Source organism: Dendroctonus ponderosae, unplaced genomic scaffold (assembly GCF_020466585.1).
Source record: "Dendroctonus ponderosae isolate FM_Combo_2020 unplaced genomic scaffold, Dpon_F_20191213v2 Dpon_F_20191213_192, whole genome shotgun sequence".
NCBI classification, from domain to species: domain Eukaryota; kingdom Metazoa; phylum Arthropoda; class Insecta; order Coleoptera; family Curculionidae; genus Dendroctonus; species Dendroctonus ponderosae.
The window spans coordinates 9,968-34,138 of NW_026018082.1; the positions used below are offsets into that span (position 1 = coordinate 9,968).

General features: G+C 32.6%; 4 protein-coding genes and 1 long non-coding RNA gene across 6 annotated transcripts; 1 reads left to right on the forward strand and 4 right to left on the reverse strand.

The window, feature by feature from the left end:
• Positions 1-3,207: 3,207 nt before the first annotated feature.
• Positions 3,208-7,065, reverse strand: LOC125503326 (myrosinase 1-like). Its single transcript, XM_048663416.1, has 11 exons — positions 6,935-7,065; positions 6,743-6,874; positions 6,467-6,686; positions 5,964-6,166; positions 5,556-5,689; positions 4,917-5,011; positions 4,692-4,861; positions 4,378-4,460; positions 3,894-4,090; positions 3,449-3,555; positions 3,208-3,393 (listed from the first exon to the last, which is right to left on the reverse strand). The coding sequence occupies exons 1-11, from the start codon at positions 7,030-7,032 to the stop codon at positions 3,261-3,263; spliced, it is 1,572 nt and encodes a 523-aa protein (XP_048519373.1). The 5' UTR covers positions 7,033-7,065; the 3' UTR covers positions 3,208-3,260.
• A 379-nt stretch (positions 7,066-7,444) lies between these two features.
• LOC125503327 (myrosinase 1-like) lies at positions 7,445-13,617 on the reverse strand. Its single transcript, XM_048663417.1, has 11 exons — positions 13,470-13,617; positions 13,283-13,414; positions 12,507-12,726; positions 10,985-11,187; positions 10,609-10,742; positions 10,461-10,555; positions 10,163-10,332; positions 9,352-9,434; positions 8,899-9,095; positions 8,018-8,124; positions 7,445-7,931 (listed from the first exon to the last, which is right to left on the reverse strand). Exons 1-11 carry the CDS (start codon positions 13,514-13,516, stop codon positions 7,802-7,804), a joined length of 1,518 nt encoding a protein of 505 aa, XP_048519374.1. The 5' UTR covers positions 13,517-13,617; the 3' UTR covers positions 7,445-7,801.
• Positions 13,618-13,992: 375 nt separating this feature from the next.
• LOC125503328 (myrosinase 1-like) lies at positions 13,993-18,411 on the forward strand. Its single transcript, XM_048663418.1, has 10 exons — positions 13,993-14,274; positions 14,327-14,557; positions 15,625-15,827; positions 15,943-16,076; positions 16,132-16,226; positions 16,358-16,527; positions 16,736-16,812; positions 17,528-17,718; positions 17,801-17,907; positions 17,972-18,411. The coding sequence occupies exons 1-10, from the start codon at positions 14,110-14,112 to the stop codon at positions 18,096-18,098; spliced, it is 1,500 nt and encodes a 499-aa protein (XP_048519375.1). The 5' UTR covers positions 13,993-14,109; the 3' UTR covers positions 18,099-18,411.
• Positions 18,412-18,852: 441 nt separating this feature from the next.
• Positions 18,853-21,298, reverse strand: LOC125503329 (myrosinase 1-like). Of its 2 annotated transcripts, none has more exons than XM_048663419.1 (11): positions 21,181-21,298; positions 20,685-20,815; positions 20,531-20,633; positions 20,379-20,469; positions 20,110-20,322; positions 19,832-20,050; positions 19,599-19,768; positions 19,472-19,542; positions 19,223-19,416; positions 19,064-19,170; positions 18,853-19,015 (listed from the first exon to the last, which is right to left on the reverse strand). In XM_048663419.1, the coding sequence occupies exons 1-11, from the start codon at positions 21,222-21,224 to the stop codon at positions 18,889-18,891; spliced, it is 1,470 nt and encodes a 489-aa protein (XP_048519376.1). In that variant the 5' UTR covers positions 21,225-21,298; the 3' UTR covers positions 18,853-18,888. The 2 variants fall into 2 exon arrangements, with proteins under 2 accessions (XP_048519376.1, XP_048519377.1); XM_048663420.1 differs by having other exon boundaries at positions 18,853-19,003; positions 21,181-21,297.
• A 2,318-nt stretch (positions 21,299-23,616) lies between these two features.
• Positions 23,617-24,171, reverse strand: LOC125503331. Its single transcript, XR_007280746.1, has 3 exons — positions 23,986-24,171; positions 23,827-23,933; positions 23,617-23,767 (listed from the first exon to the last, which is right to left on the reverse strand). It is a non-coding gene; the product is annotated as an uncharacterized LOC125503331 (long non-coding RNA).

A 24,171-nucleotide genomic window follows, 5' to 3' on the forward strand; every position in this document is an offset into this window, starting at 1 on the left:
CATCTCGGACAGTTCCAGGAAAAACATCATAATTTTCCAGTTCTCCGTGGAATAACAGTGACTAATGCTGGCAATTTGACACTATAATAGATCTCCATTTCATGCGGGTCAAACCTGCTTGGAAATAGAATTTAATGCCCCTTTGAGGCATAATTATGGAGATTTTTAAACAATTTTTCAGCTCGTTGCATTTAGATTACCCATCAAAATTGCGCATTATGTCGCAACGCGAACATTTCAATTTCCCACTTTCCACAATGTTATCGGATAGAATATTTATTTTTATTATTATTAGCACATGGCCGTTTCCACAGTGGAACATATCGAGCGGTGCCGAATAACAAAGCGACAAAAATGAGAATATGAAAACAAACAGTTTATTAACATTTCCACGCATATGGCTTTACAACATTGTTTGCATGCATGCAGTTTGTTTCAAAGTGCTTTTCATTGCCGCAGGCAATTTAAAAGTAAGGCATATTTTAAACTACCCAATTATGAAGAGCCCCATAAAGCGCTTTATGTTCAAAACGGCAAGATGTTTGAGTAGTTTGAGCTCATTTACGTTGAGAAATGTATTTGAATATTTTTCATTGGCGTTTACTGAAGAAAAGTTGAATTAAAAATAACCGTAAAATCAGAGAAATTACAAAATCTGATTATGAAAATGTCAACGAAGCCGGGCAGAGTTGAATGTAGAGAGGAAGTTCAGAAATAGAAGATCTATAGTTCTTGTCAATAGCAAAGAATAAAAATGCGGCCGGTCATGACAGAATTCCGAATGCCGCTCAGAAGCTTATTACAGAAGAAAATATTACGTAGACTGAATCTCAACTGTTTAACAGCATAAACAACATATGCAAAATACCGACTAAATTGAAATCGTCAACTTTTATTGCTTTGTCTCATGAGCAAAAACCAAAAAGTTGTAGTGATTATCGTTTAATCAGTCTCTTGTCCCACTTGCCGAAAACGTTTCCAAGCATTTCTCAGTTCGACTTCAGACACACCTCCGGAACGCGCAAACGCTTTTTGAAATAAACTTTCTCCTCCACAAAAGCCGTGGGCAAAGGATTTTGTTTAATTTCGAATGGTTTTTTTTATTGGAAAAAGACGTGGACCCTGAAGGTCAGAACGATGTACCAACTAGAGGAATACGAAGTGTTACTACAGAGAAAAATGCTTAAGATTCTGTGGAAACAACATGATACACGTGAGTCTGTGCTAGGAGAAGCAACATTGAAAAGCAACTCTTCGCCACCACAGACTGCAGAAAAACTTAATATCTTGAAGGGTAAGAAATAACGTTCTTAGAAGTTATGTTCTAGAAGTTTAAAATGAACTGTGTTAACAAATAGTTAGAGATGAAGATTTTGAAATGTAATTCAAAGCGCGGCGCTACTGATCGAATTCAGTCCGGCAATGAACAAATAACCCGGAATCAATCAACACGTCACAGGTGACGTAGCTCGCATGTATGAAAAAAAGCCTGGAATCGGTCGGACAAAACACCAAATAATAAAAATGGCCTTTCGCTTGCAAACACGACAAATTGCCATTAAAATATAGCTACTCGCATTTGTATCTGTCGACGTATTTGCATGTGAGAGTGCAAAAGCTTTTTACATGAAAACTACCACATTGTGGCATCCCAATACAAGAGTTTCACTTTTCTAAAAAGACCGCGAATCAATTGTTTAAGAGTCTAAATTTCTAAAAAACATGTAAAGTTTAGTTTCAATCCGGGACTATTTTCAACATAAATAAGTTTTATTTTCGCAAAATCTTAATTTTCATAGAAAAAAGTCTGACGTTTTGAATGGAAACTCTATTATAAAAATCTGTATATTTTCGTCCGAACTTAACACGATTTTCTTCACCATGTGAAAGTGCAAAAACTTTTTGCATGAAAACTACCGCGTTTTTGAAAAACAGCTTTCTGAAAAACTTCGCTTTTTTTAAAAAAACACCGCGAATCTATTGTTAAAGAGTCTACATTTCCAAAAAAAATTGAGTTTCGTTTTAATCCGTGGTTATTTTCAATGACATTTATTTTTTCATCTCAATTTTATCAAAAGGCTTTATTGTTTTGAATAGTAACTCTGAAGTATCTTAAAGTGAATTTAGCTTTATTATGAAAATGTGCAGTATATATTTTCGTGTGTATTTAAAGCGATTTTTCGCATTATTATTCGATAGTTAATCAAGTCAGTGTCAATCAATCAACTATTGTTGACGCAATAGTAATCATGCTAAAACCCTGCCCTAAATTGATTCAACCGAGTTGAAAATATGTCTGCCAGCAACAAAAAATAATTCTTGCTAAACTACAAATTATGTTTTTAACTCAAAAAAATTTCATTTAACATTATGCGGAATTTTAATAAGAATTGCTAGAAACTGTAAATTTGGGTACGCTTAAAGCAAAGCTGAAACTGCTAGCAAAACAACAGCTTATTATCTAAACTAGTAAATCTTGGTTTGGGAAAGAAAACATAAAACGCTGCACGGTTTTGAATTACATTTCCAGCAAATTGCTACAAACGATTCATGAGATAAATTAAAGAAAACACGTAAAATTTGATGAGCCCAAGATGATGATGGTGATAACTGAATTGATTACTTACGCATGTTGCTTTTTCATACATACACAGAATATTACATTTATCTACCAACAGCCAATCAATCAATCGGTAGCAAATCACAGTAAATTGTTGTTCCTTCTTAATGATCTCGAACAAGATGGGTCTTATTCTATTTCTACCACTGGTTGTATATCTGCGTCTTATACGCTTTCCATCTAGATCTAGGCACGTCGCATAACCAGTAGTATTTTACAAGTAATAATTGGCAGATTTAATTAGCGTGGAATTCTTTGGAATAGATTTATCGATTACGGATGGCACGCTAAGTATACGACCAGTTTCCTCTCGCTTGAGGTTTCTGGCGTGAGTATGCAAATGTTTGCGTAATATGTAAATTAATTATCAATGTTGATTATTTATTTGACAAGTATTAAAATTCAGCATCAGTTGTGCTTAAAAGCCTCCTATATACTTACTTTGTTGCCTATATAAAGAACCATTCTAGATCAATTAAATATGATAAAACTAATTAATTGGAAATAAAAGCACATCAAATGTAATTAATGTTAATGAAATGATTATCTTTCATAAAGCATAAAACTAAAATCAGGAAGTTAATAGATATTTAGTAATTGCCCCCTAAGAAAGCTTTATTGCAAATAATTGAAATTTTAATTAGATACACAAACTTGCATCACTGTACAAGCACCGGTTCTTTGTCACCATCTGATACCAAAAGTATGAGTCCTTTGCAGTTCTGGTCCTTTCTGGATCACTAAAGTCTACTTCAACAAGTCCCAATTTCTGCCTACAATTAAATCGACTCTAAAATGAAAAAACGCATATTTTTCACTTTTGCTTACTGATATCCGTTTGCCCATTCAAGATTGTCCATCAAACTCCAGACTGTGTAAGCAGACACGTTTACACCGTCTTCATAAATCGCTTCAAGAAGAGCGCTGAGATACTCCTAGAAATACACATGTTAATTTAGCTTTATAAATGGGATATTTGAAACTTTCACGATTTTTTTAGTAGGAAATCTTCCAAAGAAATATTTTATAACAGTAAACAACCTACCATGGTTTTTCGCTTCCGATTAATGGATTGGATTGTTAGAACCGAAGAACTGAGATAGTTACAAGACATTTACCGGAATATGCGCCCTGAAGAATGTATTTTTAACTACAAACCCTCTACTCTAATGAAATTTCACTTGACTCTAGACGAGTTAAGAACGTACTTTACACATTTTTAACTTGCAACTTGCACATTCTATTGATACCAACGAAATTGAGTCAAACTTACGCTAAGGTAAGTGATTCTATCTTGATCGGCTGTTCCAGCAGTTGTAACATTTTGGGCCCAACCATTTTCTGTAACGACTATTTCTGGTTGTCCAAATGTGTTATGGATGTAATTGAGCAGTTTTCGAAAGCCTGCAGGCACCTTGTGAACCCATTCAACATCTGAGGCCCATGCAGGGTCAACTGAATTTACCACTCCTGGAAAAAAATGAACATGAGACAAGGATCCACATAGAATCCACTTAGGAAGTTTTGAAAGCCTTCTTCCAACAATTAATCATGCTAATATTTGAAGAATCTCTAGTGTGATCATCAAGAAATGGATTAAACTGGAAATTTTTCAGAACCAGATTGCAGTCAGAATTTTCCACTTTAAAACATATTCACTAACTTTAGACTAAATACTATTATTTCCATTTCTAAAATTTCTAAAATCATCATCGCATATAAATATTTTTCCTTATATGATGTAATAATAAACTTGCCTTGGTCTGCATAATAAGTTACCTCATCAGGGTCTATCGATTCATCCCAACTATGCTGATGATGAGCAAGATAAGCTGAGTATCTGAAAGAATGTATACATGTTCACTTGGAAAGTTTGCAAATGTAATTAAAAATAGTAAATGCAGCAGAAAATAGTCTAGAAATTCCTAAAAAGAATGCCTAATTTTCTTCAGTAAAATAAGTAATTGAATTAGATATTTAAATGCAGAATTTACGGTTTCAAAAATTCAAATGAAATTTTAAAGGAATGATTAACTGTTGAAAACTTCGCAGATTTATAGCATGTCCTTACGTATTAACAGAGAAAAAATCCGATGTGCCCTTAATATACTGAATTTCTTCTTCAGTGAATTTGGGCAGCCGAGAGTAAGAATATCCTTCCAATTCACTCCTGGCATCAACTATCCTTATTACCTGCTCTGGCCAGTTTCCGTTATAAATCGGGTTAGCATACAAACCAAACTGGCATAAAATGCAAATAAATAATGAAATTAATAATAACTACATTGACGCTTACAAAGAAATTCAGCTCTCTTTGAACTGCTTCTCTATCTTGTTCAGTATCTGTCAGGGGTTCAAACCAGGGGCTATCAATTACTATAGATACTCGACCTAAAACACATAAAATAATCCTGCAGAGCAGAAGAATTGAAGAAGATCTGAAAGGAAAACGTATAATCGCAGAAATTGATGCTAATTAAGAACTGATCACTTCTTACAATCTGTTGTGAAATGAACAACGTGCATCTATAAAACTAGCCGCAAATTCCGATAAAGTTTCCATTTTTTCTCAAGTTTCTCATCAGATTACTTTTAAGCCATTTTTTACATCAAGTTTTCAGTTAAATAAAGAGTAATTTATTAATCATTCACAGGCTTAACCACTTTAAATTCAGGGGCATGTTTGAGCTAAACGGATAATCATGACTTAATAATACATTTTATATATAATTTGCAAAGAAAATCGTTAAAAATAAAGAGCTTAAACAAGTTTTTAATATCAAATATTCATGAAATTGCAAATGTATGCTGCAATCTGACAATTTTCCAATCCAGCCAAGATCTCAAAGACACAGCCAATAATTACGAATTGGAAACTGTAAAATGTATGGCATTATAACTCTATATATAATTTGATTTTTACAATATTTAGTACCTTTTTGTGTGGCTCTGAATTCCTCGTCATAAATATGCCAGGCTTTAGCATGAGCTAAAACACTAGTGTAGGCACATTTGTAAACGCCTTCACTAGGAAGTGCGTACCCAGGTGCATGATATCCAGTTCCGTAACTAAAATAATTATATTATTGCTTAATATTGTGGGACTTCTCCATGAGGAGAAATAATTTTATTTTTTTTTCTCGTCGAAATTATTTTATTGGTGAAAGTACAGCATAGAAGTGAAAGGATATCGCGAATTTGGCTTTAAATCCAATGTAATAATTCCCTCTTCTCAAAAGCTTGCACATGCAAAAATCAACAATATAAATGTTAGCTTCTTTCAATAAAGAAATAATAAAATACACCTTCTAAATATTCATTTTCTTTTTCTAAGCAAACTTACCCTAAGAAACAATATGAATGTGGCTCATTCAATGTAATCCAATTTTTGACAATATCTCCAAATAATTCGAAGCAAATACGGGCATAAGCCGCAAAATGATCAGCTATGATGGGATTTTGCCAACCTCCAAACTGATGAAGAGTAATCGGTAAGTCCCAATGGTACAATGTTACGTATGGGGTGATACCTGCTTCGATTAACGCCTAAGAAATATTTCAGATTATTGCAAACAGATCTGAACAATTATATTTCAAATAAAATTAAGATTGAGAAAATAAGATACTGTTGAGAAACAGAAAACGAAAAATGCATTGAAGAGCAAAACAAATGTACTGAAATTTCTGGTGTCCACAAGCACAAAACACTTAAAACTGAAGCATAAACTTGCACATTTAATATATATACAACATATATGTAGAACAAATGCACTTTAATATTATTTCTAGGAGTAACAAATTAAGCTTCCAAAATGATATATGTATTGGCAAAAGACTTATTCTCACCTCTAACAAATTTCTATAATATTTCACTCCTTCCTCATTAATTGTATTGATGTTTGCCCATCCATTAGGTAAAATCCTACTCCAAGAAATAGACAATCTGTAGTGGTTAACACCGAGAACTTTTAACAATTCCAAATCTTCATTCCATTTATGGTACGAGTCACAAGCCACATCTCCAGAATCACGATTGAGAGTTTTATCTGGATATGTGTGCATCCACCTGTGGCAGAAACTTTCAAAGTGGTTTCAACAACAGGAATTGGAAACTTTCTTTACCAGTCCCATAATTGTTCGCCTTTTCCGCTCTCATTCCATGCCCCTTCTATTTGAAACGCTGCAGTTGCTACTCCCAATGAAAAATCTTCGGGAAAAAACCTATTGCTGGGCGAATCTGTTGCCACAGTATATCTATAAAGTGAGTTCCAGGCATTCAGATTTGAAAACTTTCGAGTTTTCAGATATGTTTACCCCAGGACAAATGTGCACCAGATAATTCCCAGTATTTTCATCATCTTAACATTAATTTGGAAACAACTAAAAATTACTGTTCTTGAGTACATCGCCATCTAAACTTTATCACCAATTAGATCATGTTTGTTTCATATCTACTTTACTTGCCATGATCTGACGCAATCTGCTTTCAAGTGTTTTTGTAAAGTAATCAAAATTTTTTTATTAAGCTGAGATGTTCTTATCTCGAAATGTAGCTGATCATTAACGTACATAAAAGATCCCTTGATAGTTGCCTCTGTCTAAGTACAAAAAGTTTGATTAATTTTGCTTGATGACCGACAGGAAGAAAGGAAGAAAGAGTAGGAAATAAAGGAATTGCACGAACAGAAATATAATAATAAATGAGTTTTAATCGAGAAAATGTTACTGTAGTAATTCCGACTTCAACATTATTAAAAGTAATGAACCAACCTTAAATATTTTCGGGAAGAAGGGTTTGGAGACAGGAAATAAAAATGAGGCATGTTAATTTAATATTGAAACTGCTAAAATCGGTTTATTTTATTAGTTAATGTCTTGCAAAATAGGACATAATTAAGTGTACATTAAGTAAAGACATACCAAAGTTTCCATTAGCATTGAATCATAACAAAAAAAAAACTTAGAAATACCTTGTGTTTTAATTTGTTGAGCCATTGTTGTCAGAGACTTTTTAACATCGAATTCTTAATCTATTAACTGTGCAAGAGAGAAACATGTAGTTTTATTTAATTTAAACACTCTTGCCAACTCAACTGATCTTAACGGGATTTTGAACAAAAAGTGCCCAAATGACCGCATATTGAATACAATTGAAAAAGGGATATTAATCATAAGACGATTTTATATCTGGCCGCAGTTTTCCACTAAACATCTGTTACGAGTAACCGTTTGATACCAATAGTACGAAGCTCTGGGCGTTCTAGTCCTTTCCGGACTGCTGAAATCTACCTCTACCAAACCTAGTTTTTGCCTAAAATGCAAACAGTTATATAAACGTGTTGTTCAAACAATTATTTAGGAAAATATCCAAACAAATGTTTAGTAATAATCACTTACTCATATCCATGCGCCCACTCTAAGTTATCCAGGATACTCCATGCAGTGTAGCCGGTTACGTTTACTCCGTCTTCGTAAACGGCATCAAGAAGAGCGCTTAGATATTGCTGAAAGTTAGAAAATTATTTTTTATTAACCTTACTTAACTTAAAAATGTCTCAAATTTTWCATCATTTTCAGMTCRCGGACRYGAGGAATGCATCGAACTCATTGAATTATATGCCACAAGTTTCAGATATGCACATTTAAAGGGTTTTTTAAGCGTTCACGATCTTTAACCGACGATTTCTTCCTTATTATTGATGCAAAAACCTTACAAATGCACATTTGTGACGTTTTTATTTTTTTTAATTTTTACAAGGGGCTCAACTATTTGAAAAAATGAAAATTTTCTCAAATGTCTTAAATTTTACATCATTATCAGATCACGGACGCGATTAATGAATCGAACTCATTGAAGAAGAAGTTAAACTCATGCAAGAAGTTTCAGATCCGAAATAATAGACATTTTCGGCACATTTAAAGCGTTTTTTTAGCGTTCACGATCTTTAACCGACKATTTATTCCTTATTATTGACCCAAAGACTTTATAACTSCACATTTGTGACTTTCTTACTTCGAAAGGAATCGATTAAGCTCAAAAAACACGCATGTGAAATTTTGATTTTGGGTCGAAATGTTTCCAAGGGTGGCCCCTCGACTCACGATGTCGGGGGCTTCAGTAAGATCAATATTGCGGCTTTTCCTTCTTTTTTTAGAAAGGGGCCTCTGCAGGGATCGCAGCCCTGGGCACTACCACAAGTTAATCCGGCCATGACTATAGGCGTTTTTTTTTTCCAATAATTAAATTATATTCTAATATAATTTTTCATAATTCTTACTTTGAGATATGTAATTCTATCTTGATCGTCTAGCCCTACAGTGGTAAGGTTTTGAGCCCATCCATTTTCTGTCACAACAATTTCTGGCTGGCCGAATGTGTTGTAAACATAGTTCAATATTTTTCTGAAGCCTTGTGGTACTCTGCTGACCCAATTCACGTCTGATGGCCAAGATGGGTCGAAAGAATAGGAAACACCTGGAAATTTGTTTATTGTAACTACTGTTCTAAGGAACCCCTTTAAGAAGTGCCAAACKTTAACTCATCAGGAGCTTTCCGGCTTATATAGCAGGGTTCTATAAAAATTGTTAAYCWACTATTATTATTTTGCCATAAATGACAATGTTCTTAAAATGTTAAAAAATTTAATGAACGTACGAGTATAGACATTTATCTTGGAGAATAAAAATKTTGGTCCGATRAAAACTACGGAAAATGCAACAAGATTACTTACCTGCATCTAAATCGAATGAAGCGCCGTTGGGATCTATCATTTCATCCCAATTATTTATATGTTCTATTAAATAAGTTGAATACCTAAAACGGATTTGAAAGTTATATATGCAAAATAACAATATTATACTATTTTCTATTAGGTTTATGTGTAATGTACTCCGGTTTTTATTTGCGGCATACAAACTAAATGAAAGCATAAGTTGTGAATTTATATATCATAAGAGAAACTGGTGACTTTATAAAAGTTCTCAAAACATGGCAATCTAGTTAAAATTTTCGAAGCGATCAGATCTGAAGACTAATAAGCAGAAGAAACGTTTCACAAGAAGCTCAAATTTGAATCGAAGTGTGTGGTAAACCAGCACAATATGTTCAACTTCAGACACAATGTTCAAGTTATATATATATATATATTATGAACAATAAATGCAATTTAGAAAACGTTTATGTACCTGCCCTTTCAGCGTTTAGAGAGTTTAACTTTAATGTGAATTTCTTAATATGATACAATAGTTAGTTTAGTTAGTTTTTGCAAATATTTTATTGTCAAGACAACATTATGTCGCCGCTTATAGAGAAGACGAAAAATATAAATTAGACAACAAACGAGCGTATTAAAAATATAAGATAACAGATTAGGAAAAAGTTGGAAACTTTGAGCAAACGACCATTATTTGAAGAGTATTTCTAAAAGAGCCAAATGTAAGATTAAGAAGAGAAGTATTTTTTCTTAACTGTGTCTAATGCACTTAAAGTAAATATTTTTAAATCTAAAACTCAATGTTTTTACTGGCTTTTGTTCAACTTACGAATTCAGACAGAAAAAGTCAAATGTGCCCTTAATATATTCGATCTCTTCGTCTGTAAATGACGGTAATCTGGATGAAGAATATCCTTCCAATGTGCTTCTAGCATCCACTATATTTATAACACGTTCAGGCCAGTTACCAACGTAAATGGGGTGGGCATATAATCCTACCTAAGCAACCAATTCTTATCAAACTTTAAAAAAGTATAATGCATTACTGTAATATCCAGCTTTGCAGCAAAAGAACGCAAGAGATATATTTCTTCAATCAAAATCAGTTAAATTACAGTTCTACTTACAGAAAAATCGAACATTCTTTGAACTGCTTCTACATTCTTTTCCGTATCGGTAATAGGTTCCATCCAAGAGCTATCAATGACAATTGTAACTCTTCCTAAAATATTAATTATTTTTTTTGAGTTTCAGCTAAAAATTTGAAACACATGCCTTGCTGATCAGCTCGAAACTCATCATTGTAGATGTGATAGGCTTTGGCGTGTGCTAAAACACTAGTATAGGCGCATTGGTAAATTCCTGTGGCAGGAAGCACGTAACCTGGTGCATGATATCCTGATCCATAGCTATAACAAACATCAACAGATTTATGTATTTTCTTAAGCTTTTGACTCTGAATTTCTAATTTAACATAATAAATAACACCCCGGCATAGGTAGGCAAAAACGGCTCTTCAATTTATATAAAATTTGTTTACAAAATGTAAGACCTTTACTTATGATTACTGTTCTACAACTTCAAAATCTCATAAAAGCTCGAATAAATATATTTCCTCTAAACTTAATGAGTATTAAAAGTATTAGCTCACCCCAAAACGCAATATGTATGTGGTTCATTCAAAGTAATCCAATTCTTAATAATATCCCCATATAGTTGATAGCAAATACGAGCATAATTAGCAAAGTGGTCTGCAATAATTGGGTTAAGCCACCCTCCTAACTCCTGCAGAGGAATAGGCAGGTCCCAATGGTACATGGTAACGTATGGGGTTATACCATTCTCAAGTAGAGCCTAGAATATTAGATTTGGAGATTGTTCTTATTAGATTATATTATTATTAAGTAATTACTAACTCAATAAAAATTAGAGCAATTTTTTTATTTTGGGTAACTGTTATGTTCTTAATTTAATTTTAGAACAAAGATGCATTCATTTATCAACAACGCGATTTTCAGAATTAAATATCCATGTGAATAGAAGTGTCTTCTAAAAATACACAATAGAAAGTAGATATCGATTCGGTGTACATTTTCATGTTTTACTTTTAATTATTTTTTTAATATTATCACTGGTATCGAATCACACTAATTTTCTTCTGCAAATAAAAATACTTTACAATTTATATGTATTATTTATATTTTCAAATTATTAAAAGCTTTGACTATTTAAACTTTTTGAACTTTCTTCATTCGTATATCGAATTGAACTATTTAATTTTCTGGGAAGAAACCCGTTTATAGCTGAAGAAATCAACAGGAAATGAGTAATTGAGGTGAATTCCTTAAATGTTGCAGAATGTATGCAGATCGAAATATTCAACATTCTGCTTTTAACTTCGTCAAGTATAGATATTTAGTGTTATTGTATGTATATAATCAACATTCAATTCTAAACAATTCAACTTATACCGTTGAAAAAAGAAAGATTTTGTTCAATCAATTTTGGAAGAAATAGGAATTTCTTCCGCATATTTTATAATAATCAAAACAACATAAAAAGTGCAACAACAAATACGAATATTTATGAACATTTTAAATGGTTCTGTACTCGGTATGTGCTTTGGTTATGTGATAATTATATCTATATGAATTGTACCTTCGTTTTATAATTATTTGCGATCGCATTTATTTTCATATATTTTTTTCAAGTATTTATAAATATAATTTAAAACTAGCGCACTGGTCTATACAAGGATCCAGTTCTAGTATTTAAATCAACCGGTAAATATATAAAACTTTGTAGCCAATCTTGTGTGAGTTTACTGAAAATGCAGAATTCTGATATAATTATGTGATATTTGCAATTTTCCTGAAAATAAAGTTACTAAGAGAGTAATAAAGTAAATAAGAGTAATAAAACACAAGCACTTATTGACTTAAAATTGTCTTTTTGCCTTAAAACAAATTAGTAAAAATTTAAAAATTCCGAAGTTAAAAAGGGATTATATTTTTAAGGAGAATGGCTTATTAATTATACATATTAATAATTTGAAACAATGTAAAAATACATAGCATAAACCAAGTGCAATAAAATTTAGAAAAAAATGTTCATAAGCTCCTTAGCTTATTGAAAACATTCACGTTACAAATTTATGTTTCTACTTCGCTTACCTCAAATAACTTTCGGTAGTATTGAACTCCCTCCTGATTAATTGTATAATTATTGGCTAAACCATCAGGCAAAATTCTGGCCCAGGAAATTGAGAGTCTATAATGATTAACTCCCAAATCCTTTAAAAGTTGCACGTCTTCTTCCCATTTATGGTAGGAATCGCACGCTACATCTCCATTGGCGCCGTTTTCGATTTTCTCTGGATATGTGTGCATAAACCTGTAAGAAACATTGAAAAAGCCAGTTGGATTATGCTCTAAGTCATTGTAATTTATTAACGTGTTAATTTTTTATCGAAAAATTACATTTCAATTTTTTACAAGTGGCTAAATATTTTAACTTTCAGTAGGTGCGTTAAAATGTATTTTATTGTTAATTAAATTGGGCCAAAAATCATCATTGTACCTTAGATACTTTGTTCAGCAAAGTTCTAAGTTTTTTAAATATGTTTTTCCAATTGTCAATTAATAGATAAGATAACATCAACTAGATCTGCTTTTGCCTTTGCAAATAGGCATTATTTTTACTAACATTAAGTCAACCGCTTTTACTTAGGCATTTCTGCAAATATTACGGATTCTTAAGTTGCAAAAGGTTAACCTGAGCACGATAAACTACCCAATCTGAATTCATGTTTTTTCTTCTAAATTAGATCGTTAAAACTATATTTTTCCATATTACTTTACCATCATTAAAAGTATTCAATTAAATTATATGCTGCATTTATTATTTAGTTATTTTTTAATTTAATAATAATGTGTAGTTAACAACTTACCAATCCCATACTTGTTCACCTTTTCCGCCTTCATCCCATGCACCTTCAATTTGAAAAGCAGCTGTTGCAACACCCAAAGTGAAGCCTTCTGGCAACGGCTTCGTGTTAATAATTACTTCATCAGCTGAAGCGCTGAAAAATAATAAGTAATCTTATTCTGCTCTAGATATCATTAGCCACAAGTTACCTGAAGCAGAAGAAAACGCAAAATGATGAGATCAAGAGTTTCAACATTTTTCAAAATACTATTGACCACCGAAGGTTTAAACGCAATCACTTTATATAAACGGATTTGAGTGGAGCGATTAATTTTAATGCAAGAATTCGCTATATCTATAAGATAACTATATTAACTAAATAATAAACAACTGTACGAAGTGGTTTTATTCGAAAATAATTAAAATCTTATATTAAGTCTTCAAGTAATAAAAATGCTGGTATGTGTAGCGTAATATGATAAACATTTTTCATCAATTATCTGGAAAGTGGCTAGATAAGGTTACTTTCAGAGCTAATAATAAAAATTCATACAAAGCTAGTTATGCGGAATAGAAAAAATAAATAATTGATACGAGTATTTAGAAGACTTTTTGTGATGCATATGTATGCTGGATTTTGTCAGACCACCAGTATATGTAACATTGAACACTTGTGATTTAAATTGTTAAGTCAATATTTTAAATGATTTGAAAGAATTAAAGCATTAAATAAACACTTGAGCAGATAATTACATATCAAATCAAAATACGTGAAGTTTTGATTAAATCATTATATTTCTCATAGTTTCTGCTTCCCAGGAAATTTTCATTTGGTCGTTTGCATCAAAAATGGCCAAACATTTAACTATATTGATCTTTCTTGCAGTTTTCAGTGTAACATTTGGGTCCCCAAATTTCACCTTCAATAATCGGTATTTTCCGCCAAATTTTAAATTGGGAGCCGCCACTGCTGCCTATCAAATTGAGGGAGCATGGAATGAAGATGGCAAAGGAGTGAGTGAAGTACTAAAAATATGTATAAATCCTCTAAAAGCTGTTGGTTTAGGTGAACCTGTGGGACTGGTATACACATACCTATCCAGAAAGGATCAAGCATAATTTTACTGGCGATATAGCTTGCGACAGCTATCGCAAATGGCGAGACGATGTGGAATTGCTGAAAAACTTGGGAGCCAGTCATTATCGACTATCTATTTCTTGGAGCAGAATTTTACCTAATGCTACTATCAATAATATTAATGAAAAGGGCGTGGAATACTACATAAATCTTTTCAAGGTAGGGAAAATTTTATCGGATTGGTGAGCAATAAGTTCGAAGAATTCATTTGTTCTCTATGTAAGGTTGCAATATTTGAAGTCACAGTTGGGTAAACATCTTGCACATGATTTAAACAAAACTTTGCTATTGATAGATTTCGAATATATTTATTTTTTGCACTAAGAGGTCCAAATATTGGAAAGTGCGATGTCAGTAAAAATACCTATTGACCATTAAAAATGCGCTGATTTTGCTTTAACTTTTAAGATGCAATGTTTTTCCAAATAAAAACAGAAAAATTAATAAAACACATTAAAACAAAGTTTCAACTTTTGATCGACATAGCTCTGATTGGTTTTTTATTTAACCCTTTAATCTTTAGTATGTATTTCAAATAGTAAAAATATGTAGATATAATTACTTAGAGCTAAATGTTAAGGGTCAAAATATATTATCTGGACCTTATTATTTAACTGATTATTTTCAGTTTAAAGGGCCAGTTTAATTTTAATGAGATTCGGAGACTTGACTAGAAACGCTAAGCGAAATGTGATAAATGCGAACTTTGCTATGGAGCTTTTAAAGCTCTGGTAACTTAACGACAGTTTTAAGAAACAGAGTTAAAGCAAAGATTCTAAATTTCTGGATAAATCTGCATTAATTATGACTCCTGAATCCAGCTTGGATCTTCATCTAAAGGAAATAGAATTAAGTAAACTCCTGCAGGTCAAAGCGCCATATGAACTTTACTAATTGCCAATCGTACAGGGACATTTGTATTATTTGGATAAAAAAAAGGAAATGAAGTGGAAGCTACGAAGATATCAGCTATTGAAAATTCAAACCCGGGATTCAGTATAATGCTTGTTTGGTTGGAGTTTTACTTATTTTTAATGACAAAATCAATGCAAGATTTTCTATATTAAATTCATTTTTGGTGGCTTCCTGTTTAATTTGGTCATCTTTTTTTCTTTTTCTAACGCTATTTTATTCCATTTGGTTTCTTTCTGAAATTGCGCAAAAATTTACCATTTTTATTTAAAAGCATGATTCCTGCTAACCGATAGTAAACGGGTTTATTGCAGGCATTGCGTCAAAATAACATAGAGCCGATGGTTACACTGTACCATTGGGACTTACCAATCACCCTGCATGAAATGGGTGGATGGCTTAATCCACTGCTGGCCGACTATTTTGCTGATTACGCTCGACTCTGCTTCGAAAAGTTTGGAGAGTATGTGAAAAGTTGGATTACATTGAATGAACCACAATCGACATGTCTAGGCGGGTAAGAACAAGCTATTTCAGTGAATTTTCCACAATTTGTTCTATGGGTCAAGATGGAGAACCAAAAATGATCAACTACAATATCATCATCATCTATCATAGTAGAAGTATTTTAGGTATGCTGAAGGTACAAAAGCTCCGGGATACACGCATATCGGCGAAGGACTTTATCAATGCGCATATGTTCATGTTTTGGCTCATGCTAAAGCTTTCCATATTTACGACAAAGAGTTCAGGCCAGCCCAAAACGGTATGCGAAATTACAAACAAAACTTAGCAAACGTTCCAAATTCCAATTAATCCAGGCAGAATCTCTATTGTACTCGACGCTGGATGGCCAGAGCCAGCTACGGATGATGAATCGGATTTAGCAGCCGCACAAACCGAAAGAGAATTTGTGGTAATTTTTTTGTGAATGTTTTTTTCCAAACTACATGCGTTAGATGCATCTTATTTGTAACAAATTTAGTCTAAAATCAAATTTTCACACTTTATCTAAGGCTATGAAATATATTCCATAAGTGTCTCTAGTTAGGTATTTACGCCAACCCAATTTATTTGGGAAATTGGCCTGAGGTTGTGATCAAAAATGTTGGGCAAAGAAGTGCCTTAGAAGGTTTAAACCGATCCAGATTGCCTGAACTGACTGAAGAAGAAATTCATTTTATTAACGGCACATCGGATTTCTTTTGCATAAATACGTAAGTTGAATTCTTCGAATTACAGAGTGTTTGGTCAAGCCAAATATTTAAAAAAGTATCATTCTGGACATTCCGCATTCAACTTTTTTTACATGAGCGATATTATTTAAACTTTTTGCACTATTTCAGCTGACTTTCCGGACACTCTGTGCTGCAGTTAACTGAAATAAGTTATCATATTTCAATATTTCATTAGATAATTTTACAGCTACTCAACAAATTATTTCACTTCGGCAAACACCGTTAATGAAAGTATTGGAGAACCAAGTTATGCTTTAGATAAGGGTGAGTGTAATGCTCAGTTGCTTATTATAAAACAAATTTTCCGAATATTGGTGAAAGTGATTTGCTCTTAAAAGTAGGTATATTGCAGGAAAAAATGGAAAAAGTAAAAAGTAGCTGGTCATCACTTCTATCATCACTATCAGTAAGGCATAGAGCTCATTTCTTAAATTGGCATTTTTTGTGTATGCATTATCTTGTGTAATAAAGCGCGCATGTTTTTCTTAGGAGCTTTCAACATTTAATTCTCGCTCTAAATAAAATTTGGTTCGATTTAGACCTCTGGTACATATATTTAAAGTGTATACGTTTTTTTAGTTATTTCTTACATGTTATTCCTTTCTTAAGTATTAACTGAACCTAAACTTTCTCAAGTATCAACTTTAGTTATGAGCATTTCCGCCTCTTCTTAGTATATCCTTATCTTAATACTTTCAAATGCTTCGATTTTCTCTTAAAATGCTTTGTGATGTTCCATTTGCTTAAATGCTTTTTTTATTTTTTTTTGTTATTTCTCGGTTTGAGAAATTAAGAGTTTCAGCGTATTTGTATTAGAACATGCATTAAAATAATTTGAACTCAAAAGTCCAGAAATCAGAAACTACCTAGTACTCTATTTCCAAGAGTAATTGTGATAAAAAAAAGTCGAAAAACAAAAGTTCTTCAAAAAATAAATTAATACTTTAACATTCTAAATATTTAAAATGCTTTATTTTAGGCACTAGGTCGTTTATCGACCCCAGCTGGCCCTCAAATGTAACTTGGGTCCATTTAGTTCCATGGGGTTTCAGAAAACTCCTCAAATATGTACATGATCAGTACAATCATCCCGAAGTCTTCGTAACGGAGAATGGATGGGCTGATTTAACTGGACAACTTGACGATACCGAAAGGATCACTTATATCAGTGTAGGAAAATGCATTTGCGATTCAAACATTTGACTTAAATTAAAAGTACCTTTGTCTACATAAATTAGTTTATATGTTTTAGGAATACCTTAGCAGTTTGCTCGATGCTTACTATGAAGACAATGTGAATGTAACAGGCTACACCGTTTGGAGTCTTCTAGACAATTTCGAATGGACCAATGGATACACGTAAGAGTTTTCTTGTTAATATAGTGGATTTCATGGTAAGGGTGATTTTTTCAATGACTTTCAGTCAAAAATTGGGTTTGGTTCAAGTCAATTTTGATAGAGAAGAAAGAACAAGGACTCCGAAGGATTCTTACTACTGGTACCAAAAAGTTATAGAAACCAGATGCCTAGTCGATGAATGTGTCAAGTAGTTTAAAATAAATACTTTATTATTTATGTGATAGTTAATTTAAAAAAATGCATTGCAATATATGCTAACAACAACAAAAATATAGGCACGCAATGACTAGGGCAAAAAATATACAAAGACCAAATGTTAAATGATTTACGACGTCTGGAAAACAAGTAATACAATAACAGATTATTACGAATCTAAAATACTGATCAATTTAGGCGCTGAAATCGAATTGTTTTCAAATGTGCAAAAGATAGAAGCTAAAAAAGGAAAAAATCATATCAAATACTCCAAGTTGTATTGAGCAGATAAATAAACTCTAAAAAGATCGCTTCGCTGATGTTTCTCTGTTACATTTGGAAGTTTTTGAAATGTCAGATGTTAGCCCATTTAATTTAACATATAAATATTTAAAAACCTTGTGTTGATCTTCAAATGCATCAATTGTTTTTGATGTTATTACTTGCATAGTCCACAAGTAAAACGATTTGCGTTCAGTTCAATGCTTAATTCTTCAAAAACTTGAAAATAAGTATTAAATGTACAAATTTCGACGTCTTAACAAGCCTTCTATGTTTTCCGAAATTTAACAGAATAAATTAAAATGTACTTGAAACTCTCAAGTGTTTTGTTTCCTAATTTTCTACCCGCAAGGTAATGACTAGCAAGTTTCGCATTCTCGAGATGTTGTAGACCACTATTCTGTTTTTGGAGAGTTAAAATTAAAAAAAACACTACAAAGTTTCAACTTTTGTAAATAAAATATCAAACATTGTATCAGTGTATATTCAGTTGAATCGTACAAATTAATCAACAATCTGCCTTGCTGCAATGAGCCTTTTGTACCATTCAGCAGAACTCTTGTACGTTCTGGTTCTGTTAGGACTCTCAAAGTCAACATCCACGATACCAAATCTTTGCCTAAAATCATTTCTGCATAAGTACAGATTTCTGAGTGTACTTGATGCCCAAAATACTTACGTATATCCTTGACTCCACTCAAAGTTATCCAGCAAACTCCATAATGTGTATCCAGTAACATTGATTCCATCCTCTACTACAGCGTCCAAAATATTGCTTAAATAGCCCTACAAGGTTTATTAAAATAAAAGAATTAAAATACAGGTTTTAATTACTTACCTTGAGGTAAGTGACCCTGTCCTCATCATTCAAGATGCCCGGAACTGTAGACCAGCCGTTTTCAGTTATAACTATTTCTCCGGGATTGTATTTCTCCTGGATATAGTTTAGCAAATATCTGATTCCGGGTGGATCGGAGACTAACCAGGAAGACGCACTAGTAGGCCACGAAGGGTCGGAACTTGAAAGTGTAGCTAAAATTTGTCTTTTTAGGAGAATTTTTCACCAAAACAATAATCAAATAATTACATTGATCGGAGTAAATGCTTGGAGTGCCGATGGGCGCTTCTTCTGTATGTTCAACAATTGTACTGAAGTAACTAAAAATATACATACGTTAAATTTACTGGTCCTTCGCATTGTAATAAATTCTTACGAATTAAGGGTTAAATAATCAAATGTGCCATTGATATAGTCAATTTCCTCTTGCGTAAACTGGGGTAATCTGGAAAAGGAATATCCCTCCAATTTGCTTCTGTTTGCCACTCTGTCGATTACAATTTGAGGCCAGTTTCCTCTGTATATAGCATGAGCATATAAACCCACCTAAATCGTTCAATTTCATTTAAATCAGATTTTAGCGCAAAATTATGGTTTAATGCTACTTACATTGAATTCAAATGCTCTCTCGCGCGCTTCAATGTCTTCAATGCTGTCGGTCTTCGAATAGAACATTGGAGATGGAATGTTTGAAGCAACCTTTCCTCCTTGCTCCTGTTTAAATTCTTTTTCGTAGATCCGGTATGCCTTTGCGTGAGCCTTAATCGTATTGTAAGCGCATTGATATGTTCCATCACCAACTAAACCTTTTGCTGGCGCAAGTGAGTCCTAGAAATTTCGTTTAGAGTCTTTCGTTTAATCACAGAACTTGAACAAAATATTCGTACTCCTCCATATCCGGAGAGGCAGGTTGCCAAAGGTTCGTTAAGAGTAATCCAGTATTTAACATAAGGCCCAAAGTGTTCAAATACAACTCTGGCGTAATCCCCGAAATAATCTGCGATTTGTGGATTCAACCAACCTCCCAAATTTTCCAGATACTGTGGAAGATCCCAATGGTAGAGAGTAACGATTGGCTCTATATCATGCAAGAGCAGTTCCTGTAAGTGATTTTACCAACTGGCTACAGTGTCTTTTTTATCAGAAAATCACTTACCGCGATTAAATTAAGATAGTAGTCAATTCCAGCCTGATTGATTTCATTTGGGGTGCCATTGGGCATGATTCTTGACCATGCTATGGAAAATCTGAAAATTCAACAAAGAGTAGTCTGACATCAAAATGTAACACTTTTGTTTTAAATTATACCTGTAAATATCCACTCCTAAATCCTTCAAAATTGCTACATCTTCCCGGTATTTGTGGTAGGAATCGCATGCGACATCTCCTGTTGAATCATCTACAATGTTCCCTACACAAGCAAGGATATAACTTGGCAATTGAAATTATTGGCTGAAATTACCCGCTTCGTGAACGAAGTTATCCCAAATACTTAGTCCCTTTCCATCTTCATCCCAGCCACCTTCTATCTGATAGGCTGCAGTGGCAGCTCCAAACTTAAACCCGTCTGGAAATTGTTTTTCAGCGGCAGCACTAGAAGGAAAAACTTTCCAGTCAATAGTGTATTTTTAAGATTGCTTTTTTAAATTTTCTCATACGATACGGTGATTGTTATTTTCGAACTTGTATTATTTTTTCAAAAAGAAGGTTTTCAAGAAGGCAAAGACCTAAAAGAACGTTCATTTTTACCAATCATGAGTTTGTGTAAATTTTAAATCTGATGATGGCGCTGTTGTCTCGCCGAAACGTAATCACATAAACGATGTTTCAAAATTTTTACATCACACTTTGACTTAGACCCAGGAAAGTTAGGAATATCATAACAAGTACACGCAGTCAGGAAAATAAATCAAAATAATAAATTTAAGAATACGTCAATTTAAAAAAATAGTAGGTACCTTATAGCAAGGAAAAGCACAAACAAAAAACCAATCACTGACATTCTAGTTGAGTAAGGATTCAAGACACACACGTTATACAAATGAAGTATTTCAAGAAATATACTTATATTATCATTAAAGAGGTTTTCGAATAGTCATCCAGTATTTTTAAATTGTTTTAAGTGCTTAAAAAATTTAGGGAATGCCGTTCAAGTACCTTATTATTGAATTATATTGGCTTTCACAAGCAAGATAAAAACTATTACTAATACAGGATGCTCCGAAATCCACGTGAAAAGTTGCCAAAACAAGAAGCAATTATTTTACCAATGTTTAAATTTCAAGGAACGTTAGCGTGAAAATTCTGAAAATTATTTTTTATGATCTTCTTTATCCGAATCCTTTAATCCGATTTTTGTTTTTTGAACTCGTACAACCATTTGAATAACATTTAAATAAGCAGTTTAATGTTAATGTTGCAATTTTAATACTAGAATTATTATATTATAAGCAATGCAAACAAAAGCAAAGTAAAATGAGAAACTTTAAATCCGCAAACACTTTTTCGTCATCTAAACTGATTTTGTCAAGAATTTTCAAATATTTTTGTACAATTACAAAATATTTGAATGTAAGTAGCATAATTTTCAGAATTTTATCTGAAAGAAAATGGTGCGTTGGTTTTAAGTTTAAAGTTTCGATATTGCGTAAATTTATTTTGTAGATTCGTTCATAACATGGTAGAGAGTGGTGGTAAATAGCCGTAATATTTTTTACAATTTTGAGATTGGTCAAGACTAAAACATGAACGTTTACAAATGATCCGAAAATTTTGAATAACTGTTTTCTTATTTAAAATATTTCCAACGTATATTCAATCCTTATTTATCTATAATCTATCAATTCAAGTGTATTTTTGGCGTATTCTGAAGCCGGAAAGAGACAAATGGAAGTGTTTTCCGTGTATCATGGTTTTTGATCTAAAATAAATGAAGATTATTTTAAGATTATTATAAGCCGTATTATACCTACAGTCCCACAAAGTCAAAAAAGTGCAATTTTATTTTAAATACTTTTTCTCTATATTTAAGGTGTATATTTGAAAAGCCGAGAAACTGGACATAAATAAGCTAATACTGAACACTTAATTTGCTCATCTAATTTACTTTTATGTTGTTACCTGACTTAATTAAGAATTATAAATATTTTAAAAAGTACAATATAAAAGATTTATTTTCTTTTAAATAGATACTTACATTTTTGATAAGGATTTTACCGAACTCAAAATCATTTTATTGTGACGTGTTTATCTTTGACGCTAAAAAATCAAGTTGTTTGGTACAAATGCTTACTAGGCGTAATCAAGAGATGTTTTTGTCACTCTTGTGAATATAACTAAATATTTCCAGCCAAATCTGCGCAATTTGAACATCGACCAAACGAAAAATAATAAAAAGCGCATTTAAAATAAAATAATTTTGCATGGCTAGAAAGTTTTTGCAATTATATTCTCTTTTGATTCTATCTTTTCAGGTGCCGAAACTGCACGATTCGACTAAATTGAGAAAAGTGTTGGCCCTACAGTCATAAAGTTGTCAACTCTAAATTTTGAAAAGGGATATTTGAGAAGGAGAAGCTTTAGGTCTTAAACTGATTTGAAAACTGATTTTTAGAAAGCAATAAATTATTATTTAGCTTTTGCAGACATATTTGGAAACATACTGCGTATTGCAGAATTTCAAACAAAACGCAATTTTTCAGAAAAATTGCCAAAAATATCGCAATATGCATACCGTTTCAATCGGAAAGCTGAATAAACATTATTCAGCGGTAATCTATATTATGAATATATAAAAACAAAAATCTAGATATGGAAACTTTAATTAGTTAAAATATTACAAAATAAAAAAGCGGGAAAATATACGAAAGATAAATGTTAAATGTTTTACAGAGTCAGAAAAAGCAATAATACAACAACAGGTTCAGAATGTAAAATTCTGCCTAAATTAGAAACAATCTGGAGAGTGAAAGGAAAAATTTCTCAAGTACCCGACATGGTCTAGTATCAGATTTTAGTTCATTTCATCCGGTTTAGATGTTATAAAATCTCATTTTGATTTTCCGATGTAAAAAGTAATTTTTTGATTTACACTTTTAGATGAAACCATTTAAAACATTTCTCAGAAGGCTATTTAAAATAAACATGGAATGCATAAATAAGTATATATTGAAAGGTATAATATTATTCGCTGTACAGGCGCCTTCACAAACCCTGTATATTTTTCGCAATATAGTAAGATACATACAATACAAGGAACTCGAAATTCCTTAGGTATGACGACTCAAGTATTTTGTTTTCTAATTTAATGGCCACAAGGTAATGACTGGCAAATCGCTCATTCTTAAGATGTTTACCATTCATTTGTATTTCAAGAGTTGAAAATAAATAAAATATCATTCGTCCTCATATATTCAGTTAAAACGTACAAATTAATCAACAATCTGCCGTGCTGCGATGAGCCTTTTGTACCATTCGGCAGAACTCTTGTACGTTCTTGTTCTGTTAGGGCTCTCAAAGTCAACATCCACGATACCAAATCTTTGCCTAAAATCATTTCTGCATAAGTACAGATATCTGAGTGTCCTTGCTGCCCAAATGCTTACGTATATCCTTGACTCCACTCAAAGTTATCCAGTAAACTCCATAATGTGTATCCAGTAACATTGATTCCATCCTCTACTACAGCGTCGAGAATATTGCTTAAATAGCCCTATAATGCTTATTAAAATGAAAGTATTAAAATACAAGTTTTAAATATTTACTTTGAGGTAACTGAGTCTGCCCTCATCGTTCAAGATCCCCGGAACTGTAGACCATCCGTTTTCAGTTATAATTATTTCTCCGGGATTATATTTATCTTGGAGATAGTTTAGCAAGTATCTGATTCCTGGTGGATCGGAGACTAACCAGGAAGACGCACTAGTAGGCCACGAAGGGTCGAAACTTGA